Source organism: Onychostruthus taczanowskii, unplaced genomic scaffold (genome assembly GCF_017590055.1).
Source record: "Onychostruthus taczanowskii isolate IOZ18803 unplaced genomic scaffold, ASM1759005v1 scaffold104, whole genome shotgun sequence".
Lineage (NCBI taxonomy): Eukaryota > Metazoa > Chordata > Aves > Passeriformes > Passeridae > Onychostruthus > Onychostruthus taczanowskii.
In genome coordinates, this window is record NW_024496968.1 from 1301601 (window position 1) to 1315569 (window position 13969).

At 36.6% G+C, this 13969-nt stretch overlaps 1 protein-coding gene across 1 annotated transcript in view; it reads left to right on the forward strand.

The window, feature by feature from the left end:
- MTR (5-methyltetrahydrofolate-homocysteine methyltransferase) overlaps positions 1-13788 on the forward strand; it is a 51387-nt gene extending 37599 nt beyond the window's left edge. The window contains exons 25-33 of the mRNA XM_041413792.1: positions 3039-3120; positions 3873-3971; positions 4761-4836; positions 5947-6102; positions 6801-6997; positions 10030-10230; positions 11005-11197; positions 11927-12039; positions 12149-13788. Of these exons, the coding sequence (XP_041269726.1) occupies positions 3039-3120; positions 3873-3971; positions 4761-4836; positions 5947-6102; positions 6801-6997; positions 10030-10230; positions 11005-11197; positions 11927-12039; positions 12149-12241 (1210 nt within the window). The 3' untranslated portion in view covers positions 12242-13788. The remainder of the gene's footprint in view (positions 1-3038; positions 3121-3872; positions 3972-4760; positions 4837-5946; positions 6103-6800; positions 6998-10029; positions 10231-11004; positions 11198-11926; positions 12040-12148) is intronic.
- The last annotated feature ends 181 nt before the right edge of the window (positions 13789-13969 follow it).

Sequence of the window (13969 nt, forward strand, 5' to 3'; positions counted from 1 at the left end):
TCTCAGTTTGGAAGACGGGCAACTTGTATGCAAACAGTGTTAACTAGTGAAAAAGAAAATTTGTAGCCATTTCTTTCCCCGTTCTCTCATTTTTCTGCAATACGCATAGTGATATGTATTCATCCTAAGATTGGCTGTTATTTCTTGTTTCAGAAGTCCTAGATTATTGAGGTAAAATCTAGTTAGTACATAACAAATAATGGACATCTTAAATGTTTAATTTTTGCAAGTGTATATTATACGTGGAAGTACTGTGTTTTCTCTAAAAGTTTTTGCTCATATGCAAATAAATATAGTCCTGTTCTTCTAAGAGGTTGAATGATCTATTTTGATTCACCAAAGCATTCTAAAAATGCAGGATTTTGCGACTAGAATTAGTTGACCTGAGGGAGCTGTTATCTTCAAGGAAGTTACTGTATTTTCTTGGGTCACTGTTCCATGTGGTGATGACTGCGTTGAGCCTCCAGTGCTGCTCAGGCAGGCTGGTAGGGGATGAAGCCCTGCTGCTTGCTGTGAAGCACTTACGTTGATTTTGATAGACTGAGCTGTTAAAATCTTGTTCTCTCAGATCTGTTCAAAAGAAATAATACAGCTGCTGTGATTTCCTGAAGACCATGTTGACAGCTCAGTGACACCTAGTATTAGCATTACTGCAGATGTTTTCTGGGCATGTATAACAGCCATGGGTCACACTTTGCTAACTGCTTTGTGTGCTGTATACTTGAGGAGGTGACAGCTCAGAAGACTGTAGAGGTCATTTTTTGTCTAACTAAAAGCAGTGAGCAGTGTTGCTTTCTTTATCAGAGCAGCAAGTACTGTATTCTGTATTTTTTGCTTTAGCAAATCATCTCATAATTTGGCAGACAGTGGAGAGTTGGATCACTACCTGCCTTTATTGTTCCTGCATGTATAATGCAAGGTTCACTGTATCTCTTTTCTTCTTTTCCATATGAGCCTCTTCCTACTGGTTTGATACTGAGAGCAAATGTGAAGGATTTTTTCTTAAAAAACAAAACAAAACAACAACAACAAAAACAAACAAACAAACAAAAAAAAAACCCACCAAAAAATGTGGGGAGTCAAGGGGAAGGCTTTATTCCAAGTGGAGGTCTTAGGAGAGCCTTTTCAGTTCTTCTCACTTTTTTCATCCAGGGCATTGTGGCCTAGTAATTGATGTCAAATAACCAGCATCAAACAATTCTCCAGAATTTATTCACAGAGAGGAGTGTAGCTAACAGGGAAGCTGCACTAGTTTTATCCTTGAATATGGAAATTACATAAAGAATATATGTATACTTTTGAGTACAAAAATTGATTTTATTAATGTGAATTATATATAAATATATACTTGCACATATGCCCAGATACAATGCAACGTCTATAAAATGTATGTCCAGTAAAGGTACTCCTTATGGAAGACTGGATTCTTAATGTATATTTAACATTACTTTCCTAGTCTTAAATTTAACCTCCTATGTGCATTCTTAAAGTTGTGTATATGTCAGAGGTTGCTAATGAAGAACCATCTGCATTTTTTTCACTGTAATTAATAGGCATTGTTTTTTGGAATGAGGAGATCATGAGTACTTGGAAGAGTTATAGTGAGGTTAGTTTGAAAAAGAAACAGGGAGGCTGGATTTAGTCTCCAGAATCCACACAAGAAGTGTTTCTTCATTATTTACAGTCATGATGATTTTTCCATTCATGTTATGTTACTTTGGTAAATTCAGATGCTGAGAAATAATGGTGATATTGTCATTGACGTAAAATTTACTTTAAAAAAAATACAAAAGTTAGCATGTAATGGTTGATACAGTGCCATTTTAGGACCATGATTTCTTTTGTTTCCTTTGTTTGTTCCTGTCAAAACAGATGAGATACCTTTTTGTAAAAAGTAGAGCTGCCCAGATCAAAAATGCATCTCCCTGAAGCAGATTCAGGGGATGCTGGACAGTTGTTTACACAGCTGTGTTGCACAGTCATGAGTAAACCTCCATGTCCAAGTGCTTTAAATATTTGACAGAACCTGAAGAAAAAGGACATCTTACCTTTGTTAGGGAAGATTGCTTCCTGGGCTCTGATTCATGTTTTTAGAAATGTTGTTTGACCTTAATATATAAGAAAGCAATTTATAAGGCCTATAAGATCTTTGTTCCTACATTTGCTTGCAGAGTTTTGGTAGGACTCTGAGCAGAGCTCTTTCTTGCATCACTAGAAACTGTTAGCAGTGTTGCTTTCTTTATCAGAGCAACACATATTGTAGCAGACCTGTTAGAGTCTCTATTTTGTGGCTTCAGCAAGTAGTCTCATAATTTGACAGACTGTGAAGAGAATGGCCTGTCCTCATTGCACCTGTAGTTAAAACACAAAGTTCACTGCATCTTCAATGTGCAAGTTTGTAATATTTATTGACCACTGGCAGAATTCATTCTTCAGGTATATAGAGGACTTGTGCCTCTGATTTTGAGAAGTGGAATAATCATCACTGAAGTAGGTTAATGCTAATCCACAGACCCAAAAATTAGCATGCAGGAGGAAAAAATGTAAGATGAGCAAAAAGGATTAAAGAAATTGCTAGTTCTTGGTAGGCTTAGTTTGGAATATTCTTAATGATTTCTGAAACTCAAGACTAATGAGTTGCTGATTTTCATTCAGCTGGTAAGACATTGAGGGAATGTGAGTTGGCACATTATTTATGAAGTGTTCTGATACTCTTTGAAGGAAAGTGTTTATATACCTGTTATTAAAATCTGTGTTTAATGATTAATGGATAGCAGATGGATGAATGAATTTCTTCTTTTGAAGTTCTGGTCTATGCATTAAGTCAGGATTTATTTCACCAGGGATTTTGTCTGCTTTTTTTGTTGGTGGGTTGCTTGGTTTTTTTTTTTTTTTTTTTTTTTTTTTTTTTTTTTTTTTTTTGGGGGTTGTTTTTTTTTTTTTTTTTTTTTTTTTTTTTTTTTTTTTTTTTTTGTTTTGTTTTGTTGGTTTTTTTGCTTTAGTTGTGAAATGCTCACTCTTTTTCTTTTTCATTGAAGAACACACACAGCTGTTAAAATTGCCCCACGATATAGCGCACCTGTAGTTCATGTCCTGGATGCATCCAAGAGTGTTGTGGTTGTAAGTTCTAAATTATAGTTTCTTGTCCATGCAAAGATATATGTTGTCCCTTTCATCCTTTCTTCTAAGGCTTAGTGTTGTGGCAGAAAATTAAAAGGGGCACATCAGAGACAAATTTCTAAATTACACTTGTTTCAGCTGTTCTGTGCTGCCACGTGGTTCTCAACTGGCTTGTGACAGTTTTTGTCACTGGGCACTTTCATTTAAATGTCCATTACTCTAGTGAGGGTGACATTCACTGAGTCCTTGACTGTAGTTTTGTAGTGAAGACTGATGGGAGTTCTATGTGTACTGCTATTCTGGCTAATTTGGATAAATTTCTGAAGTTAGTTAGATAGCACCAGTTGTACTGAGAAATGTGTGGCTGGAGTTTTTTGGGATGCATTCTCTTTCAGAGAAATGGGTCGTCTTAGCTGGCAAATACATAGTGAAGAGTAGGCCAAGCTGTGTGTTGCTTCTGTGACTATTCAGTCTCTGAAGTTCTGGAGTATTCTCCTCTCAGGTCTTTTCAGACCTGGACTTGGCTCTGCTAATGTTACCTGTGTAGTAGGGCAGAGATTTCAGTAATAATTGTAGTCTAAACATGGCTAGTTTGGATAGTTTGAATGTAGGTTGCAGATTAATGGTAAGGCTTAGTTTAGTGTTGCCAAGAGAGTCGAAAGTCAGGTTGCCTAGGCTGAAATTCATACTCTGTCTTTACCATAGTGTGATACACTAGGTACTTAGTGCTTTTTCCTTCCTGTTCTTTTCAGTGCTCACAACTCTTAGATGACAGCATAAAGGATGATTTCTTTGAAGAAATATTAGAAGAATATGAAGAAATTAGACAAGAACACTATGAGTCTCTCAAGGTACCAATGTAATTGATTATCTTCTTGTTTTAAGTGGTTGGCACTTGCTGTTCAGCTATTATGAATAACGTGCTGTTACTCTTGCTGTTCAGCTCCTTGTGAAGACCTTCAGGTATATTTGTTTTGATTTAAAACTTGCAGTAAAATGGATTGAAAACTTCCAGAAGTGCTTATGAAATCAAAATTTCTAGCCTATAAGGCCTTGCTGCATGACTCTTAACAAATGCTTGGCAAATTCTTGGTTGTCTTCAATGGCTAATCAGTGGTATCTAGGACCTCCATGGAGCTGGCAGGCATGTCATCTAATCAACCTGTGGGAGACCAAAGCTCTCCTGTAGCAGTAGCAGGATATGTGGAGCTTCAGCTGGGGTAGTGAAAATTGTACTGGTAGATTTTGCTGGTACTGAGCCACACTCTATTGAGAATTTTAAACCACCATGCTTTCCTTATGTCTTAGTCTTGTTTAGGTGAGTGATCAGAGCAGTAGGAGAATATCTTTCTCTGCTTGTATTTTAATGTATTGTGAAGTAATAAAAGAACTTCTGTTGTAGTTGAGAGGAACCAGAAGTCTTGTAAGCCAGTTTCATTAGCATTATACAGGCAAAAATAATGATCTGCTTGTGATGTAATCTTACGTTACACATGGGAACTTAGAGTTCTTGAGACTGAAATTATCTATTGTTGGATTTATCCTGAAGAGTATTTTGAGTAAAACTCTACCACGAAGTCTGCAGTTACAGTTCGTGTCTGAAAGGTGGTGTTCCGAAATTTACCTTTATGTCTATATAGGAAAGAAGATACTTGAAGCTACAGCAAGCTAGAAGAAAAGGTTTCCATAATGATTGGTTATCAGGCCATATACCAGGTCAGCTACGTGTTGTTTGTGATTGCTGTGCCTTTATTTTATTTTGTGTGTTTATTTTAGATACATTTTTAATTGAAACATGCTTTAAACTGCAGAATGTAGCAGTGTAACAGCTTAAATAAATTGGTATTTGTCTCAACTGAGATTTTTGCATTACTTTGAACATTGTTTCTGCTTTTTTACAGCTCATTTAAAAAATAAATTAATATTCAATAAAGATAATTGAAAAAAATCCCAAAACAATGAGTTACCCGTCACAATATATAATCAAAGAAAACACTAATGACAGCTTTTGAAAATACTGTCTGCCTGGTTCATTACATTGCAAACCTTACTGTACCATATTTGGGGAACACATGCTGTAACATGGCATTTTTATCAAATTCCTCCTTACACTCTTTCCTACCCTTCCCCCATCAGTTTTTGTACTGTTTTGTTTTTTTAAATTATAGTAGAAGTATAAACAGCATTCAAGTTGCATCCTGCAGTGACATTAACACTGCTTTCTGTCGTTTCATTTACAAGATTCAGTAAGATGCTAATTTTCAATAACTTCTTTTAATGTGTTAGACAAAACAAGTGCAAAGCTTGTGATTTTACACAGATACATCCATCTTGCTTTATCACTTGTGTGTGTGCATCTAAATGTGCAAAAGTTTTTAGAAGTTTCCTAAAAATTTACAGAAATATTCTGCAGTGTCATAGTACGTGTCTGTGTATAGAAAGGAATTGGTAAATGTGAAAGGCTCATGAAGTATGTTAGGGGTTGATAAGTTGTGTAGGTTTGTTTGGTCTGGTGTCTTGGACAATATTCTGTCCAATTAAATAATTTCTGAAGTCCAGCAGCTAAAAGCTGTTTATTTATGTGGAAGAACAAAAGGCCTTAATTTTTCTATTTCAACTTTATATGCCTTTTATGCTTTTTTTTGGTTACATTGTAACTATGGATTATGGTATGACTTGGGAAAATATGACTGAGAATTTTAGGACAGTTAGTTTGGAAGGGGTCATTTGCAGGGGTGGAGGCTGCTGAACATCAGTTATACTGCAGATGTTAAAGCAATTTTAAATTATTTTCATCATGTCCAATTGTACTTCTGATTGCTACAGTTAAACCAAAATTCATTGGCACAAAAGTCTTTGAAGATTATGACCTGAGGAGGCTGGTAGAATACATTGACTGGAAGCCCTTCTTTGATGTCTGGCAACTTAGGGGAAAGTATCCCAACCGGAGTTTCCCTAAGATCTTCAATGATAAAACTGTAGGTGGGTACTGAAATTGCATTTACTTCATATAACTAATCCTAACAAGCCCAATGTGCTGCAGTAATATTCCAGATGTTTAATGAAGTACCTTAGGAATAGTACAAATACATGCAAAGAATGTCACTGAAATAATTTGTTCAAAGCAACACTTAGTGAACCAACTGTTGTCATGTGTGAAAAATGCTCGGTCATCTTATTTAGCATTCACCTGCCAAAGCACAGGGAGGTATTTTATTAACGGAAAATGGCAGCAGAGCACTTAATGTATCTGTGTTCCTGTTGTGGGTGAAGGTGGCAAACTCCTTTTGAAGCTATTCAGTAGGTTTTGAAATAGGTGATAAAAATGCAACGGTGAATAAAATGAAAGCAATGCTCTGGATCTGCTGCACTGTGGTAATGTAGGTGCACACACCGGCTCTCTTGCTCATTTTATTCTGTTTTATTCTGATCTCTTCCTCTACTAGGTGCTGGCTGAAACAGTTTGTGCTTTCTTTGGGTTTTTTTATTCCCTAAGATATATGTTGTTACAAACCTATAATCACACTGCCATCTTCCTATTTCCTGTAGCTGACAGATCATTGCAGTCATTGGACAAGTGGAAAATGAATCAATCTTCAAACAATTCTTAAACCTATTTAGCCAATTATGAAAACATGCCTTTTCTAAGGCAATTTCTTTTTTTCTTTTGTTTTTAATAGGTGAAGAAGCAAAGAGAGTTTATAACGATGCTCAAGATCTACTGAAAACATTGATTAATGAAAAGAAATTACAAGCCAGGGGTGTGGTTGGGTTCTGGCCAGCTCAAAGTGTTCAAGACGATATCCACTTGTATGCTGCAGAAGAGGCAGTGGGATCTTCAGAACCAATAGCAAAATTTTATGGTTTGAGGCAACAGGTACAATGACAGCACCTTTGTTAAGGGACTTTTCTTCCCCCAAATTTCAGGAATGTAATAGAAGTGCCTTATTAAAATCTGTAGAAAATTGTTGTAATCTCTCTGTGGCGATTGTCTTGTAATTTCTTTCAATAATAACAAGATCCTGTTAGTGATGAGCCAGGTCTTTGTATTGTAGTATTTGTAGTATTTTGCATTGTAATAATTGCACAAAATGCTTTGTAGGTTTGACATCTTCAGATATTATGTGCATTTTCTGTCTCAATTTTAAGATGTCCTAAAGCAGTATGTTGCCTAATTAATCACATGAATCTTGTGTTCAAGATAAATTAGAACCTAACAAACCTTAGTTCTCTAATATCCCTGGATTCTACTTTAGATTAAGAATTCTGCTTGAATGTGCTAATGTTTAAATCCAGTTAGAATTTAAGAAACCTGGAAAATAAAGCCCAGTGGAGATAAGTGCTTCTGATAGGCTTAATTTTTTTGTAAAATTCACTATATGAAGGGGCCATTTAGAATTATTTGGCAGCTAATTTTGATAGAGAGAATCATACTTAGATTTGCATTTAATTTGGTAGATTGAGCTTGCAAGATATTCTGCCTCTCCTATTTCCCTGTATTCTGGTTTGGCTTCTTCATAGTTCACATATTCAGTCATCAAATGTGGGCAGAAAAAAAGAGTTTAACTGCTTGCATTTCTGGAGTACAATACTCTGTGAGCACAGTCGTGTGCCAACATTGCAGAACTGTGCTAAGAAATACCTGGCTCTTAAGTTTATCTGTTGCAGTTCCCTGAGATGGATCTAGTGCATCTTGACAGTGCCAGATGTTTATATAAAACACTCTCAACAGGCATGGATGTTTCAGAGACTTATGGCCTAGTTAAACATTTTGATATCTCATGTAAATCAGCTTTGCTACTCTTTCTTTTCCTGGCTTTTTTCCCAGGATTTTCCCAAGGAAAATATCTGATTTGATGTTGTTCTTGTAATGCTTTTTATTATTGGAATATTGTTATATTCCTTAGCCTTTTTTACTTTGTATATCCCAATTACTCAGGCTTCTCTCAAAGGTTAAGGTCATGAAACTCTGTGCATACTGTTCTTCTGGACTCCATGTATTTTAGCTGCATCTCTTCCAGCCTGGTGTATGCAGTAACTCAGGAGAGTTTTCAGCAGAGCAAAGTAGAAGAGAATAATTGTCTTCTGTTTCTTATATAAAATGTTCCTTTCAGTACACAGAGTTCTCTCCATGACATTGATGCTAATTAAGGATGTGATATAAATCTAAAAGTTAGAGATGCATGTAATATTTTTCTTAGCTCTAATAATTGCAAATGAACCTTAAAATTAGTATAAATTTCACCTGTGGGGGAAAAGGATATTTTGTTAATTTTGTGTTACTTTCTGTAACTTTGCAGGTTAATAGACAATTTTTCTTTCTTTTTCAGGGGTAGGAGTGTTTTATTTGTTTTTAAGATGTAGTTGGGAATGGATGAAACACATGGCTAAATATTGTCATAGGTTGAAAAAGTCAATCTTCAGCTAAGTGATAGCCATTAAATAACTTTAGTCTTTGTAAGTTGGGTAGATTTACAAGAACTGTGCCACCTCTTAAATAGCAATCATGCTTCCACAATGAATATCCTGATATGATTCAAGATTTCTTTTTGGGTGCTCAGGTATCTCTTTCTGTTACCTTTCTTCCATTTTGGAAAAGGATCCAATGAACAGTATAATTTCCTATTTCATAGAATCAATTAGGTTGGAAAAGACCTCTCAGATTGAGTCCAACCTATGATTGAACAGCCCCATGTCAACTAGAGCATGGCACTGAGTGCCATGTTGAGTCGTTCCTCAAATACCTCTGGGGATAGTGACTCCACCACCTCCTTGGGCAGTCTATTCCAGTAGAAGAAATTCCTTCTGTGAAGAAATTCCTCCAGATTTCCAGCCTAAACCTCCCCTAGCACAGATTGTGTTGTCTTGTTCTGTCAGTTGTTATCAGGGAGAAGAGACCAGCCCCCACCTGGCTACAGCCTCTGTTCAGGGGGTTGTAGAGAGCAATAAGGTGTCCCCTGAACCTGATTTTCCCCAGCACTCTCAGCCACTTCTCATAGGATGAGTGCTCCAGAACTATTACCAGCTTCATTGCCCTTCTTTGGACTTGCTCCAGCACCTCAGCGATCTTCCTCAGTTGGGGATCCCAAACTGAACACAGTATTCAAATGCAGCCTCACCGGTGGCAGGTACAGGGGAAAAATCACTTCCCTGGTCCTGCTGGCCATACTATTTCTGATGCAGGCCAGGCTGCCATTTGCCTTCTTGGCCACCTGGGCACCCTGCTGGTTCATGTTCAGCTGGATATTGACCAACACCTCAAGGTCCTTTGTCATTGGGCCCCTTCCCTTTGCATAAACCCACTTGAACTTTGCTTAGGATTCAACTTTCCAGTAGTGATACATACGTTTTTTTTGTGTTTCTGTGTGATTAGTAAAAAGTCTGCATTCTGGGCACTGTTTTGTCTGGATTCCTGAGCACATAGTTTGTAGCATAAGGAGTGTTTATAAAGTCATAACCATTCTATAGTGAGAGTTGCTGAAGAATTCTTCAGTTTGCACATCCGCTATTAGTTTTGTTAACAAATTTGAAATCTGTTAGGGGTAGAGATGAAATATTCCTCCTCTTACCCAGTTGTTGGCACAAGAGTATTCCTTCCTTTGTAATAATTTTTTTGCAGTATAAGCTGTTAAATCTTAGTAGCTGTAAATAGAAGCAAAATGTGTGTTCAGTGCTGCATCTCTCTTCTTTGGTGTTTTGTTCTTCAGTGGTCCAAACATTCTCTGAGTAAGGGAAGTGATTTTCTTCTAATTTAACTACAGGAAAACTACCATAGCTCAAAAACTAGTTAGTGTTTGTCAGAAATGCCCTAGGCCCTTTAGTCTTAAAAATACTGGTCTTTAGCTTAATAGTGCACTCATGAGGTATTTTAAAATGTTCTGATTTATCACATTGATTTTGTTACTTCAGGCTGAAAAGGACTCTGCCTGCACAGATCCATATTACTGCCTCTCTGACTTCATAGCACCACTGGATTCTGGCATTTGTGACTACTTAGGCCTTTTTGCAGTGGCCTGCTTTGGTGTAGATGATTTATGCAGTGAATTTAGGAAACAGGAGGATGAATACAACATCATAATGGTGAAGGCTCTTGGTGATCGGTTGGCAGAGGTATGAGGTTTTATCACATGTTTCCTTGCAACTTTAAGCAAACTGAGAGCCACTTGAGTACAGTGCAAGTGGGGCTAGCTCTAGCTGGGGATTTCAAGCTATAGCAGGGTTTCAGAAATTATTATTATTATTATTATTATTATTATTATTATTATTATTATTATTATTATTATTATTGTTGTTGTTGTTGTTGTTGTTGTTACTATTATCTGAAGATATTTACTGAAGTGGGAATTCTTCCTGAAGGACAACTAGTGCTGCTAAAATCATGTAGGGTGCAGGAGCAGTTCAGTTCAGAAAAGCTGTTGCCCACAACAGCTTTGAGCTATAGGAAAAGTCTTCTGCTAAAAGGAGCAGCAGCAAATGCTTGTATCTGATCGCAGCATGGAGGCAAAAATGATGTGACCTTCCATAGCTAGATCTGGGTGAGACACCCAGATAGTCAAGACCTAATGACCTCAGTGCTATAATGAAGTGTCACTACCATAGGTTAATGAATTTTGTCTTTAGGTTGCTTGTCCACATCTTTACCCCTTTGAAGCAGGACAATTAAAAAAGCATGTCTACCAATAAGAGAAGTAACTTGAATTAGCAAAATAAGTGTTTCATGTGAACTTTAATTCTTTCAAATGTCTCACCTATGTTAAGAGCTCTCTTAAAAATGAAAATGGGAATGCGAGAAAGCATCTGTCATTGTAAGCCAATCAGCTGTTGCATCAGTCTGTACAAAGTAAAAAAAAAAAACAAACAAAAAACTTTCCATTCTTTTCCAAGGCATTTGCTGAGGAGCTTCATGAAAGAGTTCGAAGGGAATTCTGGGCTTACAGTAGTAGCGAGCAGCTGGATCTCTCTGGCCTACGCAAAATTAAATATGAGGGAATTCGCCCTGCCCCTGGATATCCCAGCCAGCCTGACCATACAGAAAAACTCACCATGTGGAAACTTGCAAACATTGAGGAAACAACAGGTAACTGCTTTGCTAAGACTCTTAAACTGCTTTTAATGTGAAATCAAAATTCCAACCAAAGAACAAATTGGCTGTTGCAGAATTACATAAAATACTAAACTGAGGTGCTTCTGGGAATTGCTGTCTTCCCCTTTTTATTCCCATTTTTATTTTGTCTCATTCGAGGAAGAATTAGTAAAACATTGCCAGTGCTTTTGGTGGAGGAGTTGTGTCCCTAATTAGCAGATTGCATGCAAACAGGGTTCTGCTGGACAGGAAAAATTTCTGGCATCCTTATGGTGATAAGAAGACATTCCAGATAGAAACAGAAAAATCAATTCAGCCGAGTATTTCCTGGTCCACAGGAACCTTGAGATAGTAATTCTTAAAAAGGGATTAATTCCACTTGTTTTCATCTTATATTTTGAATGTCAGATGTTTCACTGGTACTTCCACAATTCCAAAAGTAACTTTCAGTGCTTCAAAACCTCATTTGCCAAAATGTCCAAGTTTTTTTCCTTGAAACCATAGAGTTACTCTACAGTAATTGTAATGAAAGTCTGTGGTATGTTTAAAGTTCTGAGGTTTTCTTAATGGTTAACAAGTGGAAAAAGGGATTGGTTTCAGTTTTCATCTGAAAGCTGCTTGGTTTTTTTGAGTTTGCTTGAAGCCGCCCAACATAAAAAAAGGCTCTGAATTTATGCTTATTCTTAATTCAAAGAATAATAAAATCCTCCTTCTCTTTTCCAGGAATTGGTCTAACAGAATCACTAGCAATGATACCTGCTTCTGCAGTTTCTGGCCTCTATTTTTCCAGTCCCAATTCCAAATATTTTGCTGTTGGCAAGATATGTAAAGATCAGGTAACTGAGACCATTCAAAATCATCTTACGAGCAGATGTCTTAAAAATTTTGTAAACATTTAAAGCTGGAGTTTCAAAATCTTCATCATATTTTGTGGTCAATTTGCAGGTTGAAGACTACGCACTGAGAAAAAATTTGTCTGTGGCAGAAGTGGAGAAGTGGCTGGAACCCATTTTGGGATATGATACTGAACAACTGTGATACTTGTGGGTGAACTTCCTTTTTTGATGGTCTGTTTGCCAGAAAGAACAAGAAAATTCTTCCCACTGGAAACAGCTTTCTTCCATCCACCTCAATAGCTTGTCTGATTGTCTTAAATTTTTAATCAAGGAACTTAATATTTCAAATCAAGTCTGCCTGGTGCCCTTGGCTTGGGACCATGAATGTATTTAGTTTCTCAGTCGCAGCAGTATACTTTTATTTATTTTTATGTTTTCACAAAGACTCCAGCAGAGAAGCTAGGTGTAGGGTGAGATGGGGAAACTGCAAAGCTTTCCTGTTCTCTGGAAAATTTTGAAATCAGGGGCAAGAATTTCTCTCCCATGGCAGTGGATATGCATAGAACAGAATTTGACTTCTGTTATTTTAGTGTGTTTTGGCAAGTCCAGGGACAGAAATATGATGAGATTCTTCTGCAAAGTCACAAAATGTTTTATACTGAGTGATCAAGAACAACTGAAGTACAACAGATCTCCTTTTTAAAAATCATCTGCTCAGTGTTTAGTCTTGTGCTTGGGAGCACACATTGTTCTCGATGGTAGAACTATATTCTATACAATCTTCTTGAGTAGTATCCGAGATCTGTATTGGGAAATGAAATGACAGAGCCCATGGAGTTGTCTGCTTTGTGCTTCCTCTACCTTTCAGCAAGTCACAATCTGTCTATTCTGTATAAAGGGTACTGGCACTTCTTACCTTAATTCCTATCTTGTCAAGCTTAATTCATACACAAACAATCGTTTGTACATGAAAATTATGAGAACAGCATATTTGCTACTGTAGACAGCCAGAAAGCTTGGAGCTGACTTTTACAAAATTTTAACCTTCTAGAAAACTGGGATTTTCAAAGCAAATAGTACTGTCATATGTAACAGTTAATATTGTAGACTATTCTTCAGATTTAACTGAGTGTGCTAATTGTTCATAGTTTTCAATAATTTCTGAAAAGTGTCTCAAGTATTACTTAAATGCTAATTTGTAAAATATTATGACAGACCCCCCTCATTTTTTTGGTCTCTAATTGTAAACAGAAGACCAATATTGTAAGGAAGATGTTCTTTTAATAGTTTATTGTAATCTGTTAATAGTACATAATTTTTGTAATGTCTTCATCTGACTTTATGCTGAAAGAATCGTCTTGTATCAACAGTTTATTAATAAAGATGGTGTTATCCTATTAGAATCCTTTAAATGGCAACAATAAAATGTGTGCAGGTATCTGACCAGATAATGTTAATATGTGCTTGTACCATGAACCTGAAATTATAGAAGCTGCTGTGGGGTTTTAAAAGTAGTTGTGTAAATGTGTTCTTAACTGAATCTTTTATAATGGCTCATCCTTTAATGACTTACAAAAATAATTTCTAAATGGATCTCCCCTCCCCCTGCCGCCTCCATGTCAAGAGACTTGTGACATGTCCTTGCTGAGCAGCTGATTTTTGTAGTGGGAACGGTTTCTCAGTAGAACACTCGTTTAGACTGCCAAAAATAAAGTAAAATGTTCTTAATATAAAAGATTATTTATTTCCTGAAATATGCAGCATATGAAAATTAAAATCCTCTCTGCTTTGTTTTTGGTAATTGCACTTCTGCTGATCAGTTTATTGCTTGGAATCTCTCCCCTCTGGCACTCTTCCATATTCTTACATTTGGAAGCAGAATGCCTTATTAGTCTGAAAATTTGATTGTGTGAATGGGGTCAAAGTTTGA